We start from the raw sequence: 25066 nt of genomic DNA, 5'->3' as shown, positions 1-25066 counted from the left end.
ATTCACAAAACAAGCAATCAGATGCAAAAATATTGTTCCACGACTACTTCAGTATCCAAAAACAAACCAAACAGTTGAAGAACTCAAACCTGACCTAAATTGATGTAATACAACCTTGTCCGAGTCTGTTCTTCACGAAAATAAGCTTCTGTTATCAGAGGATAACCATCAATCGATCGAAAATAATCAAGCTGATCTCGGAGAACAAAGCTGGACAGAGAATGGACCACACACGCACCTCACGTTCTACCTGAAAGTTTTGGTCAACTCCGGCGAAGCCATAAATGTGGCTCCGATACCATGTAATTAACAAGATATGGAAGAATCAAATTGGTATGTTATTCCATGTAGTGATACATATATATACATGTACATCAGGTACTAACTAAGGAAAGAAATAAAAGAGATTCCTACAAATCTGCTATCTATATATGGGTTATGTACACTACTAAGAAACAGTCTATGTTCATTGTGTAAAATGTCTAGGTTCATTCTATAACAATTTTCATGGTCGTAGATAAGTAAATGATTGATTTCCTAGCTAAGGTATGCTATTTTCTTCAAATTTACCCTACTTTTGGTTCTGTTTCCGAGAATCAAATTGTATCTCGTCTCAAATTTTTCCATTCGTCGTGGTCAAAGTACCCAAAATTGTTTGACCAGATCCGGTACGGATCCCCACACCCACACCCATACTAGTGTCGTGTCGACACGAGTGCGGCACCTAAGCTGCCGTGTCGGAGCAACTTAGTCTGAGACTATGTCCTTTTCAATTTTCTTATTATTAATGGTTTTGATAATTTCTATGTATGAAATTCATGTAGAACCTAAGCTTGCGGAAGGAAATTTCTCACTTTATTATTGTTGTACTCTTTCGTTGTAGCATGATCAAATCAAACAGTCTCAAGCTAAAGTGGTTAAAACAATTGAGAAGAGATCCCTTTTACCACGAATGGTGTATCTGTCTATTCAATGTGCTTCATCATCTTTCAAGGAAAGTGTTGAAGCAAATGGTGTGGTCTTTGACCCTAAACTATCATCAGAGCTGAGATTGTTACTCGACCGGTATGCCAATATCTTGGGATTCTCCTTCCAGGATGCTGTAGGGCTGGCTTTTGATATTTCGAGTGGCCTTAAGGACTCAGAGGTAAATTCTTCTCTCTTCGTACTGTGGATGCTTCCAAAGCTATACTTTTTTAGCATGTGGAGTACTTTTCATTTATTGTTTCTTGCTTTAATTTTTATATTTACATGCATGCTTATCGAGCAATTATGGTGAATTTTGTTATTTTGCATCTCTCCCACATTCGTTGTAATGGCTGGGATAATTTTTAAGGAGACGTGGAATTCTTAACTGTACAGGTTAAACAATAGAATTCGGGCATGTCACTTAAGAAATGGACAAATTGCATTTCTGCATTCGTCAAATTAAATTTTCAGAAGTTACAACTAGCGAGATTTCAAAGCGTCTCTTGGGCATTGAATAACCTTTGTTATTTATTTTGGTGATACTTTTACTTTTAGGAACAATATTTTCATTTTATGACGAACAAAAGCTAGAATTTTAGTCCTATATCATATGCATCTTTAACATTTTATTTTTCAGGTATTTTCATGGTAGATGTTAGAAAGATAATTTGCATTATGCTTGATTGAGGATTGGAGTAAACCAGAAATTTAGTTGTTTTGAAGTATGTCTTCGGTGTATGCTCTTGGGAGCATCAAGGCAGAGAAACTGAATTAGACTCTAATACTTGAGAATTCAAACTTAAATTCTGAGGATAAATCTCACTTAAAGCTGGTATTATGTTGCAGTTTTATATGGACCATGAAAAACACCTAGATGTAGATCATATTCAACCTGATTTTTAGCTATGCTTAGCGCTGCATGTGGGTAATTAGTTTACTCAAGGTGATCAAATTTGTGAGAGAGAAGCGTCCTGTTACACGAAGCAAAGTTTGTGGATTTAGGTTGCTGAACCCTTTGTAATTCAAAGTTGCAATGAATGCATGAGAATTTGCATATTGTTCCAGATGTACAGTTGAAGTATAAGAGAAAAGAACTAAATATATCAATTCTAAGAGAATCATTATGTAGTGCTTGAAGGATTTAACAATTAACTCTTCAATGCAGCTCAAAACTATCTTGCACTTACAAGTATATTTCTGTCTGGTGTCAACTGTCAAGCTGTCAGTTTTGTGATGAACTAAGTTTTTATAGATTTTTGCTACTTCAATACAGGCATGGAGCTGCAATCTGATTGATTGGATGAACTTTCTTGTGTTTTTAAATGCTTGGAATCTTTATTCTCATGAAGTAGATGGAGATTCAAATAGGCATGGTACATGGCTAATTGTGAATTCAATATTGAAGAAATATATCCTGGATAAAGTCGGATCAATGGGACCACTGGAATCCTCACCTGGATGTGATCTTCCTAATCTGGTGCTTTTAGTGACAGAACCTATAGCTTGGCATATACTGGTGATTCAGTCTTGTGCCAGATCGTTAGTGCCTTCAGGAAAGAGAAAAAAGAAAGGAGGACCTGCAGAGAACTTTAACGTTCAGCTGTCTCAAGAATTACAAGAGTCGATTCTGTCTGTATGCGAGACTATAGAGCTGGTCAGGCAATGGCTTAACCAACAAATTATCAAGTCAGACGATTACAAATCGGAAAGCATACTTTCATCACTCCTAGAAGATAAAGAGGAGGGACCCGGGAAGGTCTACCGAGTTCTTGAATCTTTAACTTCCTCGACAAGTGATGTGGATTTTGGGGATCGGATCACTCGAGCATTGCAGTCCTGGAGTGCAACCGTTATTTCTAGAAAAATCATTTGTAGTCAGCGCACTGCATTATCTAATTTCCTGAAAATTTGTGATTCAAAAATCAAATCATTACAGGCGTTGAAAGCTCATTTATAGGTGGAGAAATAGTGAATTCTCTGTGTGTTGTGAGGACTGATTGTTCCGAGTGATATTTTTGCTTCTCTAGGCACTGTTTTTTCACCAAATTTTCTTCAGTTTTAATAGTGGTCAGATGTAACAGGGACAAGCACCAGGCTGGTATCTCACTCAATGTTGCATAAAGTTGTATTCCGTTCAAAATTTTCCTTCCAGGTTTCGGTTCTGCTCAACTATATAGAATAAACATGAAATTCATTTTCCGAGTTTCTCATTCGTTTTGCCGGCTTGTAATATTTGAAATAGAGATTTTTTTGTATATTGCTGTTACCTATTGATTCTGGTCTCTTAGTTCTTGGAAAAAGGAAAAAAAAAGGGATAATATCATAGGACCTCCCTCACGATTCACTCCACCATACTGCCCTCTCGTGTTTTATGATATTACGCCTATTTTCCTTATTTTAAATTTTTTGTGACAATTCTGTTTACATGTAATTTGACTAATTACCCTTTGTAATTGTATACGGGTAAAATCGGAGATAATGAGCATCCTGATTTTTCGGCGAACGAAGAAAGGACTTAACTGTGTGTAGTCGAGATCGAAGTCGGGAGCTGCCCGTATCAAAGCTTGAACAAAACACCTGCCCTCGGAGCCAAGAGATCATGTCGACAGACATGATTCGAATAATGAGACCTCGGAAGGCATTGCCAAACGACTGCACGTGATTAACAAAGGGCTGTGATATCCGTGCCCAACCGGATACTACGGTGTGAATCTCGGCCGTATCAGTGGTAGATCAGTGATTAGCGAGCAGAAGGATTTTTACCTTTTTTAAAATTGTACGTAGGATAAAACTCTCCTACTATATAAAGGGGAAGCTGATTATTCATCACACATTGTAACATGCCTACTAAGGCAATATACTTCTGTTCTTAAAAGTTATTCAAAGTTCTTGTTTTTTATAAGTTCTTTCATTAGTGCAAGTTCGGAACCGAAGGCAGATTCCTTGTTAAGCCACTAACCGAGCTCGGACTTACTCTTATCATTAGTTTGACCATTCATTACGTCTTTTATTTGCTTAATGTAACGTCATTGATCACTTGTATTGAATTAATTCACATATCTTTAAAACCGCGTATAAATTCAATTATTATTCGTTTTTAAAGGTAAACAGTAATATATCCTTTTATTTAATTGTTTTTGAAATGTGTTTTTCTTAAATTAATACTGTAGAACAAAATATGTAAATACCAATATTGCAAGATTCTCAAATCTCAACAGAGAAGGAAATGAAGATGAAAAAAATTGATTGACATTGCGTTGATGTCACGATCCCCAAACTGATCCGGTTGTGATGACGCCTATCGTGAAACTAGGCCAGCCGATACATTCCCAATTAAACCCATATTTCATTTAAAACTTAAAAAAAACCATTTTTCAACTGAAATCCGATAAAGATATAAAGTCAAAATCAAACAAAGCAGAAAAATACAAGCCCGACCTCGGGTGCCACTAAGTCATGAACCATGCTACAATAGTTTCGAAACAAGACCAAATAGTCTGAAAATAACAATGTATTAATAGGAAGATAGAGAAGGAGAAAAGCGGAACTACGAATCGCTAGGCAGCTACCTCGCTATCTCCGTGAAGTCCGCAACCGGAATAGTCAACAGCCGTTACCGTGCCCTGAGATACCTGAATCTGCACACAAGGTGCAGGGGGTAACGTGAGTACACCAACTCAGTAAGTAACAAGTCCAAACTATGGACAGACAGGTAGTGACGAACCAAACCTCAACAGGTAATACAATTAAACTGTACAGAAAAGTAAGCATGCTTGTAGTTCAAGTATTAGACTTAACAGGAAATAAATACAATCTGAACAGTATGGAGTATAAGCTCAGCAAAATCTCTATGTACCAATGCAGAGAAAGCATGAAAGATGTACCGCACTCACAAGTGCTCAACCACTCGGTACTGTATATGGCCGTCCGACCCAAGGAAGATCTATCCCGGAATATATACACATCACTGACTGCAGTCATCCACTACCGAGGAAGGCCATTCCAGCCCTAAGGAGAAGATCCATCTCCAGGTATAAATACTTCGGACAAGATCCATGTCTAGGGAAGATCCATCCCTCAATAACATCAACTGCGCTCCCTGGGGGTGTAAAGACTGCGGAGGGGCTCATTTCAGCCCAAGTACTACAACAAGCCAACAAAGGCATAATCAATATCTCGCTGCGGCGTGCAGCCCGATCCCATACTGTCACTCAATATTAGGCTCTCGGTCTCACTCACTCATCACTCTCCGGTCTCACATACACAGGCTCAAAACGTCATGATACTAGCCCAAAACAATGATATGATGTGCCAAATAACAATAATCGAGACTGGGGCATGATATAATATGCACAAACAGGATTGAGTACAGAGTATGAATGAAGCTAATGATATGACAGCAAGAAACGACCTTTCGGGTCTCAACAGTATCGGCGTGAAGCCTTAACATGATAATTAGCATTATTTGCAGCTTATTAACATAATCACATAATCATTACACAAGTATCAGCAAGAAGAGTCACTAAGCTGTGCCATGGAATGATCCAGGCCGCAATTCTCACGGTGCACGCCTACTCGCCCGTCACTTGGCATTTGCGTCACCTCAATAGTAATCATAGAACACATAATTTAGTGTTTCGAACCTTCAGAACCAAGTTTAGAAGCGTTACTTACCTCAACCAAGCCAAAGCTCTAACCTGCGATGCCCTTGCCTCTCGATCCGGCATCCAAATGCTCCGAATCTAACCAAAATTATTGTCATCAATACACGCTAAAGGAATGAAACCCACACGAAAATTATCAAATTAGACCCAAAATCTCGAATTTGCTCAAATCCGGCCCCCGGGCCCACGACTCAGAATCCAACAAAAGTCGCAAAACTAGAAGCTTCTTTCACTCTCGAGTCCATACATACCAAAATCATCAAAATCGGACCTCAAATGATCCCTCAAATTCCCACTTTAAACTCTCCAATTTCAAGCCCTAATCTCCCAAATTTCTCCGCTAATTTCCACTAATATCATTATTAAACAATGAAAAAATGGTCATAAATACAAGTAATAAAGCTTAAGTAGCTTACCCAACTAATAACCCTTGATCCCTTTTGAGAAATCACTGCCCAAGCTCAACTATCATCTTAAAAAATGGAGAAACTTTGCAAAATTCGCAAAGAAGACCTTTTTATACCTTCTGCCTAGTGTTTTCCGCATCTGCGGTCTCAGAGTTGTTTCTGCGACGTCGTACCTGCGGAAAAACCATCGCAGGTGCGGTTTTCACTTAACCCTGGAAATCCCGCTTCTGCGGTCAGCTTCTCACTCCTGCGGTCCTTGTGCGCACCTGCGGTTTTCCTCAGCTCCCTAATTCTCCGTTTATGCGATCCAATCTCGCTTTTGCGGTCCCCACTCCGCAGGTGCGGAAATGACAGAAGCAACAAAGTTCAGCTGCTCAAACCAAATCACAATCCTTCCGTTAACCACCGAATTCATCCCGAGGCCTTCGGGACCTCCAACAAAAATACCAACAAGTCATATACCACTATTCAAACTTATTCCATCCTTCGGAACACTCAAACCAACATCGAAATACCAAATTGACCTCGGATTCAAGCCTAAGAACTTAGAAACTTTCAAATTCCGCATACGATGCCAAAACCTATCAAACCTCATCCGAATGACCTGAAATTTTGCACACACGTCACAAATGACACATCGGACCTACTCCAATTTTTGGAATTCCATTTCGACCCCGATATCAAGATTTTCACTGCCGACCAGAAAATGTCAAATTTTCAATTTCGCCAATTCTAGCTTAAATCTACCACGAACCTCCAAAATACATTTCGATCACGCTCTTAAGTCCCAAATCACCTAACGAAGCTATCCGAATCATAAAAATTCAATTCCGAGATCATTTACCCACAAGTCAACTTCCGGTTGACTTTACCAATTAAATCACCAACTTAAGAGACTAAGTGTCTCATTCCACTCTAAAACCACTCCGAACACAACACAACCAACACGATATGATCAAATACAACTGAACAACACACATGGAAATAAAAATGGGGAGAACAGGACTGCAACTCATGAAACGACCGACCCAACAGTTGATGTGGGGCAATATAAATGTCTCCAAACCTCCTTTCCATTTTCACTATCCCTTATTTCTCCTTATTCCATCTGCAAGCACATTGTCATTCTCCAATTGGACCGTCACTTGATTACGTTTCAATCCTGTCATATTCCCAAGAACTGGAATAAGTCTCAGATGGATGCTGAGGTTTATGCTATGTTGTCCTGTCTTTGAAGTTAAAAAACATGTAGTGAAGGGCAATTATATTTTTATTCTAGGAATTTAACAAAAAGATGTTTAAATAACTAATTAAACAAAAGGGTATACTAAAAAGGGTCAGTTAGAATTTTTTTAATATTAATTTTAAATAAATAAAAGAATTGTTGCAAAAAAAATTAAAATAAGGGAGGTAGACATAATATCATGAACTACAAGAAAAATTAGTGTAATGGAGCAAGATATGAGGGGAGGTTTCTAAATTTCTTTTAAAAAAAAAATATAAAATTGGGTGGATGTGGATTCATGTCATTGTACAAAAATAGAATAGAAGTGTGGGCAACTGAGGACACTTGTACTATGATAGATGTAATTCCCTTAAATAGTTGTTAGTCGTTAGGCTGCCTAACGCTTGCAATGACTTCAGTAAAAGTGGCAAAGTTATTTTAAGCTATGTCATATTACTAAGATTTTGGTCGAATTAATTAGAAGTGCCTTGATTGAAGCTTGTTATAACTACTTTCTCTGTGCTTATTGCGCGTGGATGTGAACAGGTTAGTTTTGGTTAGGAATGTTCCATTGATTTGACTTTTCAATGTTAGTGAAATCAACAACTACTTGACAAATGTTCGTTTTTTCTTAATTATTTGTGTTCCATTAGGTCTTAAGCAGTGTTGACTTATGAGTACGAATGTGAACAGAGTTGTTTGGGTTTAGGAAAAAGGGAATCGTCTATTGAGTTAGACGTTTCAATTTTTTTAACACACTTTGAAATGAAAATTTCAATTACTTGACTTCATTATTTTTCTTCTCATTCTTATTAACCATCTACAAAAGAAAATTAGAGTCGTTCCTTGGAGAATTTTTTTTATTGATTCTAGAACACACACGTTTCCTATGTATTTAATAAAAACGTTTAAAGATGAAATAGAAAACCGAATACAGGAGAAATCTTTTCAAATTGTTGCGACCAAACACCTACTCAAAGATATGTGGTTGTCAAGTAATAAAGTGATAAATAGAGTATTGTGCCTGGAAAAATTTGTTATTAACTATTAATTAAATTAGACTATCCTAATTATCTAAACAAGAGTTAAACCAAAAAATATTTGAATCTAAAATAACTAAAACGAAAATAAAATAAAATAATTAACTTTAAACATAGAGCAGATTTTTATGTTATCTATGTGAGAAAACAATTTAGGGATATGAGCTGTCTAACAATCATATTGTATTCTTCACTTGTATTGAATAATTAATTTATCTCATTTATTGGTTGGCATTGTTAATATTGCTTATAAGAATTTGTCGAGCTCTTACTCACCTAATCAAGCCAACCTAACGCTTATATGTCTATGGAGTTAGAATCAACATGAATGCATTGATAATTTCTGTACTAAGCAAGACGATAAACATATATCTATCCTATCCGCGAATCTATTCTCCGATACCAAGGTTCAAGAACTTGCTCTACTCAATCCTATGTGCAATCTAGAATTCACATTTTTGAGTTAAACTCTAGATCGTAGATAGTATTCAATTGGTGAGTGATGACGTCCACAACACACCTCAATAAGAGATATGATACTATCGTATGCAATAATAGTTACCCAACTATAACTCGGGGTCGAATCCACTGGGAGTTATAAGGGATGTTAAGAGTATATATTTGAAGCAAGTGAATGTGTAATCTAAGATTGCAGTTCTACAATAGAGCTTTGTTTTCTCCTTCTACTGTTACTTTAATGAATGCAAGCTAACGAGAATAGACTAGAGATGAATGTTTTTGAGGTTTTTCTAAATAGTTTAAAGTCCTAGTGATGTGACCATAACCTAGGTGTTTGCCTAATGGGATAAAGACGTTAATGCTTATTTTGTTGATTGGGATGTATTATAGCTCTCAACCCTGCATTACCCACTCAATATCTCTCGGTCAGAGAGTGATTTTGCCTAATTTATCTTTCTCAAGTCCAAATGGGTATCAAACAAAATAGTTTATAAAAGCTCAAGTTGGATTCTTACTATCTCTAATTTGAACCCTTTAATTAGGCTAATCAATCTCTCAATTAACCCAATTCCTTATTAGCTAAGTTATCCTAGACTAGATCCTTCTTTCTCAAGTAGAGACTAAGTCAAATAGGCATGAATCAATGTTTGCAACCATTAATTCTAAAATTGAGGCATGAACTAAACTAAATAATCAACACTCAATCATAAACAAACACTAAATTAAATACCCATAAGATTTACAAACTAGGGTTGGGTCACAACCCTAGTATAAATCTAGCTACTCATAAATTTTTTTACAGAAAATAAAGAAGAAAAGCTAATTAAACACATAATTAAAGATTAAAATGATGAAATCTAATATTAAAACACTTAAATAAGCTAAAACTTCCTAAAATAGTAAAAAGAAACAGCTACATCAGCTTTGTATGTTAAAAATTTACCTAAATTTGTGAAACTCGTCTATTTATACTGGACTAAAAATCACGAACAAAAATGTCCCTTGGGAGGTTCTGCGGCTGCACAATTCCATGTGCGATCCGCAGATTTCTTTAGCTGGCAGGAAGGTGAGTTCTGTGGCCGCACAATTCTAGACTGCGACCGCGAGGCAAGTTCTGCGACCGCACAATTCTTGTTTGGTCCGCACTTCACAAAGGCTTCAAGATTTGGCCTTTTTGTATATTCTCTGAACTTTGAATCTTTGTCCGTGAAAGCCCATTTTTGCAGCCGCACATTGCTGAAAATCCTATTGGGTTTTGCCTCTTGGTCTGCGGCCGCAGATGGAATTCTGCAGTTCGCAATTTCTTCTGTGGTCGCAGAATTCCTTCTGCGGACCACACATCTTTGCTTCTCCGTGCTTTATTGCCTTGTGCTTCGGAACACTCTTTTTTGAGTCGGATTTCATCATGGGAGACCAAACTTCCAGTATTCCTGCAATTTTGCACAATTTCATTAGTTTCGAGAATACAATTCAATACTTTCTGACTGAAATAAAAGCTAAAAGGTACTAATAAGCAGTCAAAATCCCCACATATCAGTGATCAAGTAAATAATTATACGCATGATTGAATAAACAAACTAATACAATAAATCAAGAAACCAAAATCAATATCCAAATAACAATAGCCATGAAAAAACCACAGTTCTAGAACGTGAAGTTTAGCTCCACATAGACGTGATAGCAAAACGATAAATCATCCAAAGAAACATAAAAATTATTAAGGCTGGAAAGACAGATGAAATGATGAACTCCTTCCTTTGAGGTGGCTCCTTGCTTTCCCTTGGTCGAAATCCCCAATACAACTGACCTTAAGAACTATTTATATGAATAGGAAAAGTTCTAGACAAATTTTAACCAAGTCTAAGCAAAATAGGAAAAACTTGGCCTCCGCAGATATTGGGTGCGTTGCACTAATGGTAGCACTGAAATTAGGTGCTATTGTGGGTTCTAGGTACTGGACTCCCCTCTATTTGTCTAACTCTTGCCTTCCATCTTTGCACACTTCCAATTATTTTTCGCCACAAAACATGCACTCCTACTTCATTCTCTTTCACTTGTTCCTACAAACACAAACATCACAATTAAGCTCAAAACTTCATAAAATACTTTAAATATCACTAATATTACACTGGAATGCGAGGTACATGACATCATGTTATACATATTTTTAGCAAAGTATCACCATTCCACACATAAATATTTGCTCATCCTCGAGTGAACCAAAACTAAACCAACCAATCTACCTCAAAACACAACCATAAGTATGCAACTTGAAGGAGCATATATCAGTTGAGAAAATTATACCCGTGACTACGGTTGGTAGAAACAATTAAACTCTAGTATATGCATTCTCTTCACACTCCCCCTTTTCTTATATCAAACTTCAAAAATTTTAAAATATTGAAAACACATAGACAACATGTCCATCATAATCCTAGCCTCAAAAACCAACTCAATTTCGCAATGCACTCAATGCTTGAACATTCACCATAATCAAGAAGTCTAATAACGTTACATATCTATTATGAAAGTGTGCCTTCACCATAAATAAAGAGAGAACCGAGTCCATACACTCAATAAATATTCGAGTATAATTTAAAATATCAAATATATGAAAAAAAATCACTCACTCTCACAAAAAAGTCACATGCATGCAAAAGGTACCATGCCCTTTATGTAAATCTCTACTAATGTAGGCTCACTCAGTATAAAATCAATTAAGACTTTTCAAGGTTGTAATGTGGGCTAAGGGATGGGTAAAGTAAATTTAAGAAATAATGGCTAACCCTCCAAACCATTTTAATACATTACATGATTACCTTTAAGTACAAATTTCTTCAATCCAACTTCAAATATCACAAGAAGATCACCCTAAAAATATTTTCTCCTTTCTTTAAGCACTAGTATACTTCACATTCTCTAGCAAGGACAAGATGAATATATTTCTTTTGCTACATATATTTTTTGATTTTTTTAAACAAACAAACACTCCCCACTAGTGGTGTTTCTTTCTTATCATATAAGTGCACCTTTATTCTTATCATTCGTTCCACTCAAAAGCTACTCCAAGTTCCCTCATTACTCTTTTTAGCGCTCACTTTTACAATTCAAGTGCTTTAAGAGGTACAAGGATCAAAATAAATCAATTAAGAAAGAAAGGGTATAGGCTTATAATCGGTTGCCAAACAAAATGCTTCTAAGCTCAAAAGTGCTAGCTAAGGATGATTTTTTTTGTGATAAGCAACAAAGCTCAAAAAGATCAAAGAAGGTCTAAAATTATTTTCAAACCGAGCAACACCTAGGATTTCACTTCAACTCACATGGGAGGCAGGTTCTAGACTCAAAACGCAATGCAAGGACTACACAAAAACTCACTTCACATATGGAACATGACTAACTGAAGATGGTCTCATTCTGACTCTCATATCAAAGCAAGTATTCATGGAGCCGTGAAAAATTAAGCATAAAGCATAAAGTGAACATGAATCAAGAAAATAAGCTATAGGCATCATAAGGCATGCTATCCAATTGATAAAGGCATCAAAAATTCTAAAACATAGGAAAGGTAAGCTCACATGCTACGACCTAAATATGTTGGTATCAAACAGGTCAAAAGAGCCCCTTCGAATTTATAGCAATTTTTCTTCTTCTTTTATTTCCTAATTCTCCTAATCTACTGTAAAGAGAAAGAATTCACCCAGTTCAAGTTACATTCCATTGAAGAATCGAGGCACAAAGAAAATTATAAAAATTATTATTACCTAAAGAATAAAATATACTTAGATATTAATCCTCCAAGAAAACTGTCTAGGAGATCCATCGTCGGCTAAAGTTTAATTTTTTCTTTTCTTTATTTTTTTTTAAAATTAAGCTACTAAAACTACTACGAAATATTATACTAATAATTCTACTTAACTATGTAAAGGCAAATAGGAAGCTACAAATCATAAATAAGAAGTTAATAATATCACTAACACACAACTACTAATTATCCGAAGGAATTTTTTTTAACTTACACTTAAAAGAATGCAGTGTCCGCAATGCACAATTAAAGTCAAAAATTATAACGACTCGACCAGTCGTTTTGAGTATTACCATTCAGTTTGGTAGTTTGAGTTGACGAGTAGTTTCACATGGTGTATTATGACTTGCGTGCATCATTGGTTTTCATTTTTGAGTGGTTCAGGATTTATTTGGAAGAATGATTCTCATTTTAGAAGCTTTAAGTTGAAAGAGTTGATCAAGTTTGAATTTTTGCATATTTGATCTCGGATCAAAATTTTTATGGTTCCATTAGGTCCGAATGGTAATTTTAAACTTAGACATATGCTCGGAATTGGATTCGAAGATTCCTAGGTTGATTTGACATTTTTTAGCGAAAGTTTACAATTTGAAGGTTCAGAATTATCCTAAGTTTGACCATGGTCTGACTTTGTGGATATCAGATTCGGATTTTGATTTTGGGATTTAAAGTAGGTCTATTTTGTCATTTGAAACTTGTCTGCAAAATTTGGTGTCATTCCGGATTAATTTGATAGGAATCAGATGGTTGGTTGTGTTTTTAGGAATTCTTGAGTTCATTGTGAAATTTCATGTGTTTTGATGTCTGATTCATGATTCCGGATGTTATTTTGGTATTTTTATCGCACGAACGAGTTTGTATGATATTTTTAGACTTGTGTGGATATTTGGTGTGGAGCTCCGAGAGCTCGGGTAAGTTTCGGACGTGTTTCAGATTGATTTGGTCAGGTTTCATATTTCTAGTGCTGGGCAAGTGTTGCGTGTCTCACAAATGCGAGACAATGTTCGCATTTGTGAACCTCACATTTGTGAGGTGGGCTGTAGGCTGCCATGTTCGCATTTGTGAGCTGGTTATCTCTTTTGCGATTAGGAAACCTAGGTTGGCTTGATCACATTGGCGATCACATGATCGCTTTTATGAAATTAGGGTCACATTTGCGACTTTCCATAGGTTCAATAGATGCCACATTTGCGATGGATAACCCGCATTTGTTACTTTTGTTGTTGATAAAAATAGTAGAATTTCGGGACTTAGCTTCATTAATCACATTTTAGTATCCTAGACTCGATAGGAGACGATTTTTGAGGAGGGATTTTCACATATATTTATTGGGTATGATTTTGATCCAATTTTAATTATAGTACATGATTGTTTATGGGATTTAACACTAATCCATGAAATTTGTGAGAATTTTGTCTATGGTTTTGAAAAATAAAAATTTGAGATTTGAGAGTCGAGTTGGACTCGAATTTGAAAATAAAGCACATATATGGACTCATGGAGTTATGGGTAGTCGATATCTACCTTGAACTCGAATTTTGACTGGGCTGCCCTAGGTTTGTGTCACGATCCGGCCGGTCGTTTTAAGTGTTGTAGCCATATTCCCCCATTTACTTCTTATTCTATGCTAAATTATTATTATGTGACTTGTCGGGGTAGTCGGTTTGGTTTGGGGGTATGCTTCCGAATGAATTGGGACACTTAATTTTAATGTTGGAAGCATAAGTTAAAAGAGTTGACCGAATGTTGACTTATGTATAAATGACTCCTGAATGGAGTTTTGACGGTTCCGACAGCTCTGTAGGGTGATTTTGGACTTAGGACTGTATCTCGATATTGATTTGGAAGTCCGTAAATGATTTTAGCTTGAATTGGCAAAAGTTGAAAAAATAGAAGCTTGAAGAGTTGAGAAGTTTGACTGAGAGTTGACATTGTGGTTATTGGGCTCATATTTTGGTTCCAAATGTTGGAATAGGTCCGTTGTGTCATTTATGACTTGTGTCCAAAATTTAAGGTCAATCGGAGTTGATTTTGATAGTTTTCGGCATCGATTGTAGAAGTTGGAATTCATTAGTTTTTATTAGGCTTGAATTGGGGTACGATCCTTTTTTTGATGTTGTTTGATATGATTTGAGGCTTTGACTAAGTTTATATCATGTTTTAGGACTTGTTGGCATGTTTGGTTGAGGTCCCAGGGGCCTCGGGTGGATTTCAGATGGTTAACGTATCACGTAGAACTTTGTTTCTTAGGTTGTCCGGATAATGTTTACCGATAAAGTTATCTCACCTTTTCTGGTCTCGCACGCCATGTTGAATCCATTCAATACCTGGACCGCCGGTACTATTTGATCCTCTAACCCAGTTGCTCTATGACCCTCGAGCTGATGATGTTGGCCGAACTGCCTGGTTCAATCAACACACGCTTAACCCCAGATTTATTGATAAGTACAACTATTACAAGTGCATCGTTGTGAGGCTGTACGATGCCTTCGATGTCTTCGTCGCTGAACAGGATAGCTCTTTCCGGGACGTAATCCTGGGTAAATTTTTTCCTCGTAATAGACACTTTAGTGCGTGTTATCATCGGCCCTTGGGGGACAAAGATTCCCCCAATGATCATGTTGATTATGTGCTGAGGCTCCTCTTGTTCGACCTACTTGTTGGCGTCCCTATTTCTGAAGTGGTTTTTGGCTCACTCGCTTAGGAATTCTTGGAGGTTACCATTGTTGAACAATCGAGCAACTTCTTCTCTTAACTATCGGCAATCTTCGGTCCTATTACTGTGAGTGCCGTGATACTTACACATCAAATTAGGATCTCTCTAGGCAGGGTCGAACTGCAATGGTTGGGCCACTTGGTCTTTTTGATGTGCCCTATGGGAAACACGATGCTTGAAGTGTCCACGTTGAAATTGTACTCCAATAATCTTGGTGCTTCCGTACTCTCGAGCGACCTGTCAAACCCGTTTTTGCTCATTAGGGCCTGAATGCTTAGTCCTCGATCGTTTGTCTTTTTGTTCCTTATCAGGAGGCTAGCCTAGAATAAAAATTTAAAATAACAAGCATAAAATAGGGTGTGTTATGGAGATTCATATCAAATCACAACTATTATCCTTTGCCCAACGGTGGGTGCCAAACTGTGTACCCCAAAAATGAGTAACAATTAAATGTGTACGCGGTTTAAAGGATACACGGTTTAATTCAATATGAATAATAGGTAAATGAGTTAAAGACAAAATTAATGATCAAACCAATTGCAATGTAATGACCAAGCCTGATATTAGATTGAATAGTAGAATTCATCCTCGATTGGACCCTCAATACAAGCTCGGTCGCAAGTGAAGAAAAGAACAAACGAATAACGTCTTGAACAATAACTAGAAAATAAAAGTAAATTTTTATTGCTTTGATTTGCGTGTCACAATTTTAATAGAATAAAGAAAACTTTTCCCTTTATGTAGTAGGAGAATTTTAGTCCTAGTACAAGTTTAAAGAAAAGTTAAAATCTTCTTTTTTTGGTAAATGTTGATCCACAGTTGATACCGAACGGGATTCGCGCCGTAATATAAGGTTGAGGGCGAATATTACGGCCTCCTGTTCATCGTGCATAAACATTCACTTCGTTTGTGAGCATGTGATTTTTGCCCTACTAAAATTACTCCTACAAAATATAAAGAAAATAGATTTTTTCCAAATTGTTTTCAATTTTATAGGATTTTCGTAGGATTTTTATTAATTGTTTGAATTTTTTGTGCACGTTTAATTTTGTTAAAATCATGAAAAATGCCCCAAAAAATGTCAAAAACTTTATGCATTGCATATTAGGTTTTGTGTTCATATTTTAGGATTAATTGGTTAATTAATTGCTTTATTAAAATGAAAGTCACAAAAATATTGTTCATTTTTATATTTTTAGCTTTTAATATTAGATTAGTAATTTTCTCTTTATTAATTTAGGATTAATTAATTGGTAAATAGTATAAATAAATAATTAGTTTAATTTTATAGATTAGATTAATTTGGATTTAATTAATTTAATTAGGTTTTTTTACTTAAAGAAAAGAAAAAGAAACACAAAGAAAAAGGAAAATGGGAAAAGAAAATGATTTGGTCTTTTGATGTATGGGGACACCCCCAAAGAACAAATACAGTGGTCCAAATTTTAGTCCTACCCAATTCCGCCCCAGCCAACCCAATTAAAATCTGCCCGATCCATCTCCGCATTACCCAAAACGCACCGTTTAACCCCCCTCTAATCCCAGCCGTTGGATCATTTTGATCCAACGACTGGAAACTGATCATTACCTAACTATTTAAGTGTCCGAACCCCCCCAAATCCTAGAGAACCGCTTCATTTCTGTCTCTCAACCCTCTCAAACACAAAACCTAGCCTCCCTATTATTCCTCACCGGCTCCGCCATGGTCCACCAACCGGAAATCGCCCCACAACGGCAGACCACCTCCAAAATACACCAAATTCATACCATATAATCCCTAGCCTCTCCTCTTCCCTAATCCACCCTAGTTACCCCAAATTCCTCACCAAATCACTCAAAAAACCAGATCTGAAAAATACAGAAAACCTAGTCCAACCCCTTTTCCAATTTTTTCCATTTCCCATTCGAGTTTCAAGACTTGACTTGGGTTGAAACCTACGTCAGTTGGTCGTTCTCAACAAGAATGATTGACTAACATTAATTTCGACCTATCTCAAAGCCTTTTGGATTTGCCGGGCTCCTCTTAGGCCTGTTAGGTATACTTCTGTTCTTCCTTTTTCCTTTCCTTCTATTTCTCTCTGATTGTGCATGTGATTGACCATATTGTTTAGATTAATTAGTGTATTATTCACTGTTAGGTTAATTTTAAAAATTATTGGAATATGCTGAACTTGTTGATTAGTTTAATTGTCTGAAAATTAGTTTTGATTGCATATTTTGTTTAATCTCATCAGTTTAGACTAACTAAGGTTAACTCTTAGGTTTTTATTGCATGATTATTCTGGTTTTTTGTTTGTGGTTGATTCTCTTTTATATTTGTTTGTTTTAGATTCAGTGGTTAGGTCTTAATTAGACAAATGCCATGCTCCAGTGATTAGCTTAGGTTGATTAGATTAGTTTTAGTCAAATTCAAAGTTTAATTAAGTGATAATTGACAAGTTGTTTGGCCTATCTCTGATTAACTGTAATTGTTTGAGTTTGGAGGTTTGAATGCCAATTGGAATTAAATGGTGTGGAAGTGTAATTTTGAAAACCTTAAAAGGGTAATTGGAAACCAAAATCAGGGAATCCAATGCTAGAATTCCCTAGATGATTCTAGGAGGTTCTAGAAGAGGTTAATGGGTAATTAAAAGATCAGAATTTAGGGCAAATTGAAATAATCAAAACTTAAAAGGGAAAAATTAGAATTTAAAATGAGTAAAATATCAGAATGTTCTAGCATTGTATAGCTGTCTCCATTTTTAGCATGAAAAATGCTGAAATTGGGCTGAAAAAAGGATAGACAACTGTTCAAATATGATGTACTATCTAATATTTAGGGAATTTAGGGTAGAATATGCTTCTTTTTTATGTTATTTTGGTATACCATATAAAAGAAACAATTATTCCCTCATTCTGGACAGAATATTTTAGCCAATGGTCACCTAAAAGTTCTGAATACACAAAGAGAAAAATTCCTGCAACCTTCTTGCTTTTAAAAATCAGTTTCTGGTTAGAATTTTAGGCTGGTTCATTCTGATTTGTGGGGTTCAAGTGTTTGCTCTTTGGTATTCTGGGTTGATTTATTGTTGTTATTTTGGTTTCTGCTGGTTGTCTCCTTCATAGCTTCAACTAGAGCTTCATTTTTGCTTCACTTTGACTTTGTTGCAGTAGGTATGTAACTTCTTATCCAAAAATCATTCATGAATGAGATATGCTTTGAATTAGAATATGTCTGCTGTTCCTGCCTGTAATCCCTATCCTTGTCTCAAACTCATTTTGGTTTCTATCCAATAAATGTTGCTTCCCTGAAATTCCAGACTTTTTTTTTCCTTGTAAAATGACTTCTTGCCATGTTTATGTATGAACCATGCCTTTATAAGTTAAACTGATATGGTCATTTGGCTGGTACTAGTCACTGCTTGTTATTTTGGTTGTTACACAATGTTAAATGGCATTCCATTATAATGAAATTTTTACTTTGATTTTCTGGTTGTATGCGAGTGGTAACAAGAGAGGAAAATCTCAGAGCTGGAATAAAAAACTGACTTGTAAAACAGCTTTTGTAGCTCATTTTTGCAATTTGAAGCTTACTGAAGGGCTTGCAACAAATGAAAACTCAAAATCATGTGGAATATTACTTTAAAAGTTTCTCTTTTTTTAGACATATAGTTGTATCTTGGATTGTGTTGTAAATTTATGGACTATTCACTAGTAAATCGACTATCGGAGTATTTTGTAATAATTTCAAGTTGATCATGGTGATTAACAGTTACATTCATAACATCATAATACCTTTGTTATAATACAACCCATTATCACAGAATTGCCCGAATGTGGGCTATACGAATTGTGCCAGACCTGTAACTAGGCATAATATGGGAATTATTTGAGCAAGTCTGGGCCCAGGCATGATGGGCCTGGGTACTAAGCTCAATAGCTTGATCCCATCTATGGGCTTACCTCTTTGGACAAATGCATATTTTGGTGATTTTTTTCGTTATTGAAAACAGAATCACAATAGGCCCAGTCATTTAAAGAATCGCGACTGGGCCAGCTTTACCAAATAGCCAATCGGGCCTTTTCTCTTGTACTTTAGGTTTGTAGCCATTAATGCTAGATTTTTCCTAAAGTTAGTTGATAATTTCATCCTTAGACACTGCTGTAGATGCTTATAACAATCAAATTAGTTTTGGAAAAATCTGAACATCATAGTTCTGCTTTAGGCGCGATTAACAAACCATCGTGATTATGGGTACAGTTCCCGTGACATAGTTATGATGCCTAATTCCAAAATTCGGGTGTGCATTTCATGTGACCTGATCATAACAACCTTGAACAATAATAAAATAAACATGTCGCAAATCGCGGGTGCATTTCATGTAGCGTGGTTTGCAATGTGTTCCAAAATGGCAAGTGTACGACAATCGTAACTTGTTCAAGAAATAATTTCATAAACACTAAAAAGCGATCAAAAGGATGCCTAACACCTTATCCCGGGTTAACAGAATTCCTTACCTATTTTTTCTCATTTTGCAGACTTTTAAATGAAGTCAAATTTTCTCGATTTAGGATTTAAAATAAATCGGTGACTTGGGACACCACATAATTATCCCAAGTGGCGACACTGAAATTAAATAAAATAATCCCATTTCAATTTATGTAACTTAAATTGAAAAAACTCCCTATCCCCCCTCGGGTAAAAAAGAGGTGTGACAGCTCTGGCGACTCTGCTGGGGATCATAACCCAGAACTTCTATTTCAGGGTTCTAGAATTTGAGCTTAGAATTACTATTATACTTGGCTTTATTTATTATCTGATTTTTACATGTTTGAGCCTAATGTGCTAAATGCCGCTTTTTACTGCTTTGATAATGTTTGGACTGTATATAATTTGTTACGAAACCCTCTTTTCCCTAAGTCTTCTAAATCATCTGGGAAGTGTGAATTTCGCGTGACTTCTTTTCTGTTAGAGTCATATCCCAATTTTAGAATGAGGTTCTAACAAGTTGCAAAGCCGGTGAAGCTTCTATATTCCCGATAGGCTGTCCCCCTCCCCCGACTCGAGATGTCCGCTCGGGTAAGCCAGTTCTAGAACAAATACACCCAGGTTTTAAACCTAGAATAGCATAACCTCATGCCGGATACCTAGTAGGAACTCTTGTTTACATCACGTGCATTTGACTTTGGGGACTCAACACAGGGGTTGGGTACGTCTAGGACAGGTGCACCCGAAATAAAAGGACCATCCTGATGCATTTTCTACGTGCTACTTGTACACTTATTTGCTTTGGATTGCATGTTGACCCACTTCTAGAATAAGGAAGAAAAGTCAAGAAAAATCAAATTGAGGTAGGAGAGAGAAAATTACCCACATTTGAAAAATTTGATATCCAAAATATCCCGAAACTCTGCCAAAATTTTGAAAAAAGAAGAAGGGAAAACGAGAAAAAAAATTGTTTCAAAATATTTCATGTTGCGTCAAAGCTTCCCAAACTACGCGGGTTTGATTCTCACCGGATGTGAAATACGTAGACAACCCTCACCGGGTCTAGCCCCGCTTTTGCAAAAATAACCCAAAAATATGAAATGTTGTCTTTTTGTCATAAATAAAGTTAGGTGATGTCATTTTTGTCCAAATAGCCAGAAATGTCCCGACGGAACACCGGAAGGCCGTTTTTGCAAGAATAGCCACCTATGGTCCTTTTCTAATTTTTGGCCAATTAGCAAACACAACCCTAAAATCTTCTTTTCTGAAGTGCTGAAGGGCCGTATTTGCAAATGTGGCTTTGAGCGAGCTGTTTGAATTACAATTTTGCAAAATAAAATAAAATAATAATCTTCCTTTTGGGTCAAAATAAATCACATGTGTTTAACCAATCACTTTAGATAAATGTGCAGGATGAGCACTATTGAAAATATACCTTTTCAAGTTGTAGAGGAAATTCCGCTAGGGCTCCATATGTGGTGGAGCGACCTGGGGGAGGTCAGCAAAGGTGCTATGACAAAGGGTTTTGGCGGGCTCACCGGTCTTTTGAAGGTTAAGCCAAGGGGTGGATATAATTGAAGCTTTAATACTATTTTGGGATCCGACGCACAATGTGTTCCACTTCTCTAATTTTGAGTTGACCCCTACACTTGAGGACATAGCAGGCTATGCTAGTCTTAACGGGAATATCAGGAGCCGATATCAAGTAGCACCAAGAGCTGTAACCCCTCACATGTTTCTGGACCTTCTGAGTATTAGCCGGGAAGTCAAAGATGGAAATTGTTTGAAGGATTCTGCACGTTCCACTTCCTATACCGCCGTTATGGGGACCCCCATGGTTTTGAGGTTCTGGATACCGGTTTAAGTCATCACGAAAATAAAGATAAATGGGAAGCACGCCGAGGGTTGGCCTTCGTAGTGGCATTTTTAGGCAGTCTAATCTGCCCAAGGAGTGATGGGCATATAGAGTTGGGGCTTGCAGGAGTGGCTGACTTCATGATCAAAAAGGCCAATGGCACTATCATACCAATGATCCTGGCAGAAATTTACCGAGCTTTAACTATTTGTCGAGCGGGGGAAAGCTCTTCGAAGGTTGCAACTTACTTATGCAAATCTGGATGGTAGAACATCTTTTCTGTCGCCCGGGGTACATGAACTATGGTCTAACTGGTCTCAATTGCATTGAAGAATATGAAAACCGGGTAGATGGTCATGAGTTTCCGGAAGGTACTGAGGCATGGTTTGCACATTTGGGTTCTTTGACTGCAAACCGAATTGAGTGGACGTTCGGTTGGCTCCCGGTCAATGAAGTTTTTTATATGCCGGCTGGAGTGTGTTTTCTTTTATTAATGGGTCTTTGGAGTATTCAGCCATATTCACCGCACCGGGTTCTATACCAGTTGGGTAGATACCAAACTGTCCCTCATGATGAAGACCTGAGTCAACAAGTTATTGAACTGTGCCCAAAAGATACATTCCAGAAGAAAAGGTTCACCAGATTTGGCACCAGTGTAGGTTTCTAGAGCCACAGACTCGAGTACGAGATTTGTCCAGGGGTGAAGTAGAACATAGCTACACGGCCTGGTATGGTAAAAGGGCTCGAGTCCATCAAGAGCCTGAACGGCCCGCCAAAAGGCCCCACGTACAACAGTTCACTAATGGGGCACAAGAACAATGAGACTGGTTAGCAAAGGAGAAAAGCTATAGGGTTACGATAAGCAAATTAGAAGAGCAAATCAGAGACATTAAATTTGATAGCGGTTTGCAGGCCACTGCAGATGAAGGGGAGAAGAAAAAGTTGGCCCAAGAAAATGAAGCCCTCCGAGCCCAGATTCAGAGGATGAAGATACCTGCTGAAAACCCGGGAAGAAGCAGAACAGATGAAAAACTCATAAACGGTCTTAGGCGAAAAGTGTGTGATTATGGAACTGATTTGGGAAAAGCCGAAAATGAATTGGCAAGAACCTGGGCAAAAGTTGGCAAAGAATGCAGAATAACGAGCAAAGTTTGTTCAACAGCTAAAAAGAAAGTATGACAAAGAAGTCACAAGTTTAAAGAAAAAGCTAACCACGCTTGAGAACGAAATGGCTTAGCAAACAAAGAACTTTAAAGCGGAAAGGGAGAATTGTTATGCATTGATGTCTCAATTGGAAGAAGACATGCAGCAGTTACAAGAGCAAAACCATACGGCGACCCAGGTTCTGGAGGCCAGGCCTCAGCAGATTGGACGCCTACTCTAAGAAAAGGGCATCATTAGAGAAAGGATTAGAGGAATTGCTGATTATGTCATCATGAAATGCCATGAGTGCGAGGATATGACCAGATCCATGTTCTTTGCTGCTGTGATGATTTTTGTCCGTCAGGTAATGGACGACCTATATCGCCTCCAAGAAGATATGGCCCGCAGGCCCGCAGCGAGACCGGCTAATGTCCCGCGGGCCCCTGGAGTAGTATTGGAGGCACTTATGTATTCCTGATTTTCTTTTCGAGTCTGTATTTCAGTTTCTTTTAGAGTCTATTAGTCTACTTTGAGTCTGTTTTGGTTTTTCAGTTCTTAAGTCTGTATGTCGGAGTCGTTGTAATAGAGGAAAATCAGAAGTTTTATTTAATGAAAATTTGAAAACCCAAAAAATCTTTCTTTCTTTTATTTCACATTTATCCTCTGAACTATGTAATGATATGATTCACGCGGCATCGTGATACGTAGGCAATCCCCATCAGATCCGGTCATAGCTATAGATAACTCAAATAAGAGAGAAAATGATGAAAAGAGGGCACAAGAAAAGGAGAGAAAACAATGCAAAAGAGAGAGTGCAAAGAAAAGAGAGAAAATAATGAAAGAGCGCTAAGAAAAGAAGAGATTCAAGATCTGGGAGATAACAAAGCCAGGATAAAACACGCAACCAATGCAAAACATATAGAAAAACCTTTAACTGTCTAGGTGCATTGCATTCCCCAACGTGCGATTCCCTATGTGTTAAATGTCTCAAACTAATCGGTTAGTTGTGTATGTTGTTTGAGAACAAGTTTTGTATTAGGTGGTTGGTTTTGTGGTAACCTGGCTCCACACCCTTACTTCACGAGATCTAAAGGGAGTGTTGAAATGACATCAGAGAGTCACCTACCAATCATTAACCCCTCAGAGGATAGTTCGGCGTCAGTTATCCCAACCTCAGAGTCAGCAACTTCTGAAGAAAATAGAATACTACATCTTCGCATGTTGGAGATGTGGGACGCCTGGTCTAATGGCAGATAATCGCCAAGTCCAATCCTTGGATTTCCCGAACTGATTCCCAGGACAAGTGGAACCTCCAACGTCCCTATAACCAATCCGTTCACCCCATTCGGATACCCCACTATGTCAACTCATCTCACTGTAACGCCTTCTGAGGTTCACCCTCAGGCACTGTTTTCGGGAGTATCTTTGTCGCGCCCCCTTTTTCCCTTTTTGAGAATGGGGAAGTCCGGGTTTCGACATTCATGAAGGGTAATAACTCATTTCCTTTTTGGGAATTTGGGGATTTTGAAGAGTCGTCACATAATGAATTATGGTGTGTTAGGGCACCTAGAGTGCTTAACTCTTAGATTGGTTGCATTACTAGAGATTTAGAGTAAGGACTCGAAATAACCTTGAGGGGAAGGTGTTAGACACCCCTCTCGGTCCAGCCGAACTTATACTTATGAACTAGTCCTTTAACAAATGAATAATTGAAACACATAATTGCAAATAAAAGTATGTTGGACATTGTATGACTCAAATAATAAGACAAAGAATTTGAACAAGTTGCATATAAAAGAGTAAAGTTTAAACATCTAGAATTGGGAAAAAGGGTCCTTGGTTGGTTAGCCTACATGATCATTCCACACAATGCCCGGTAAACACTCCTCAATAAGGGGATACACGTGACATTAGCGCGTAATCATCATATCCCTTTCTACCCAATTCCCTCCTCTTAGTCATAGCCTAAAGCGTTCTAGCAACCTTAAAAATGTCCTATGTGTGCACTACCTGTCCCTTTCTCGTGGCCTTGGAGGTATTTTAGAACCTCTATTTTTGGACAGTTCCAGACTATCCTAAAAGTCTAGGCGTCAATCAAGAATAGTTAGGACTGCATTTAAAGGGAACAAGTTATAGGCCCACAGTTACCTCCACAAATATAACAAGTAAATGCACGCCTTCAAACAATAGTCAGGTACTTTAAGAGAAAATCCTAGAACATGATATCTAGGTGAGCAGGGATTACACAGTATCGAATTAGGACAAAGTGTCAAAACCCTATTTGGCTTGCCTACTGATTTAAACCTGGTAAATCTGGA

The 25066-nt window shown here is 37.3% G+C and overlaps 1 protein-coding gene across 1 annotated transcript in view; it reads left to right on the top strand.

The window, feature by feature from the left end:
- The window catches only part of LOC104235874 (N-terminal acetyltransferase B complex auxiliary subunit NAA25), a 51563-nt gene extending 48377 nt beyond the window's left edge, over positions 1-3186 (top strand). The window contains exons 17-18 of the mRNA XM_009789701.2: positions 884-1147; positions 2243-3186. Of these exons, the coding sequence (XP_009788003.1) occupies positions 884-1147; positions 2243-2926 (948 nt within the window). The 3' untranslated portion in view covers positions 2927-3186. The remainder of the gene's footprint in view (positions 1-883; positions 1148-2242) is intronic.
- The last annotated feature ends 21880 nt before the right edge of the window (positions 3187-25066 follow it).

Source organism: Nicotiana sylvestris, chromosome 7, assembly GCF_000393655.2.
Source record: "Nicotiana sylvestris chromosome 7, ASM39365v2, whole genome shotgun sequence".
NCBI classification, from domain to species: Eukaryota; Viridiplantae; Streptophyta; class Magnoliopsida; order Solanales; family Solanaceae; genus Nicotiana; species Nicotiana sylvestris.
The sequence above is the reverse complement of the archived record's forward strand: the minus strand, read 5'-3'. Positions and strand labels throughout refer to the sequence as shown.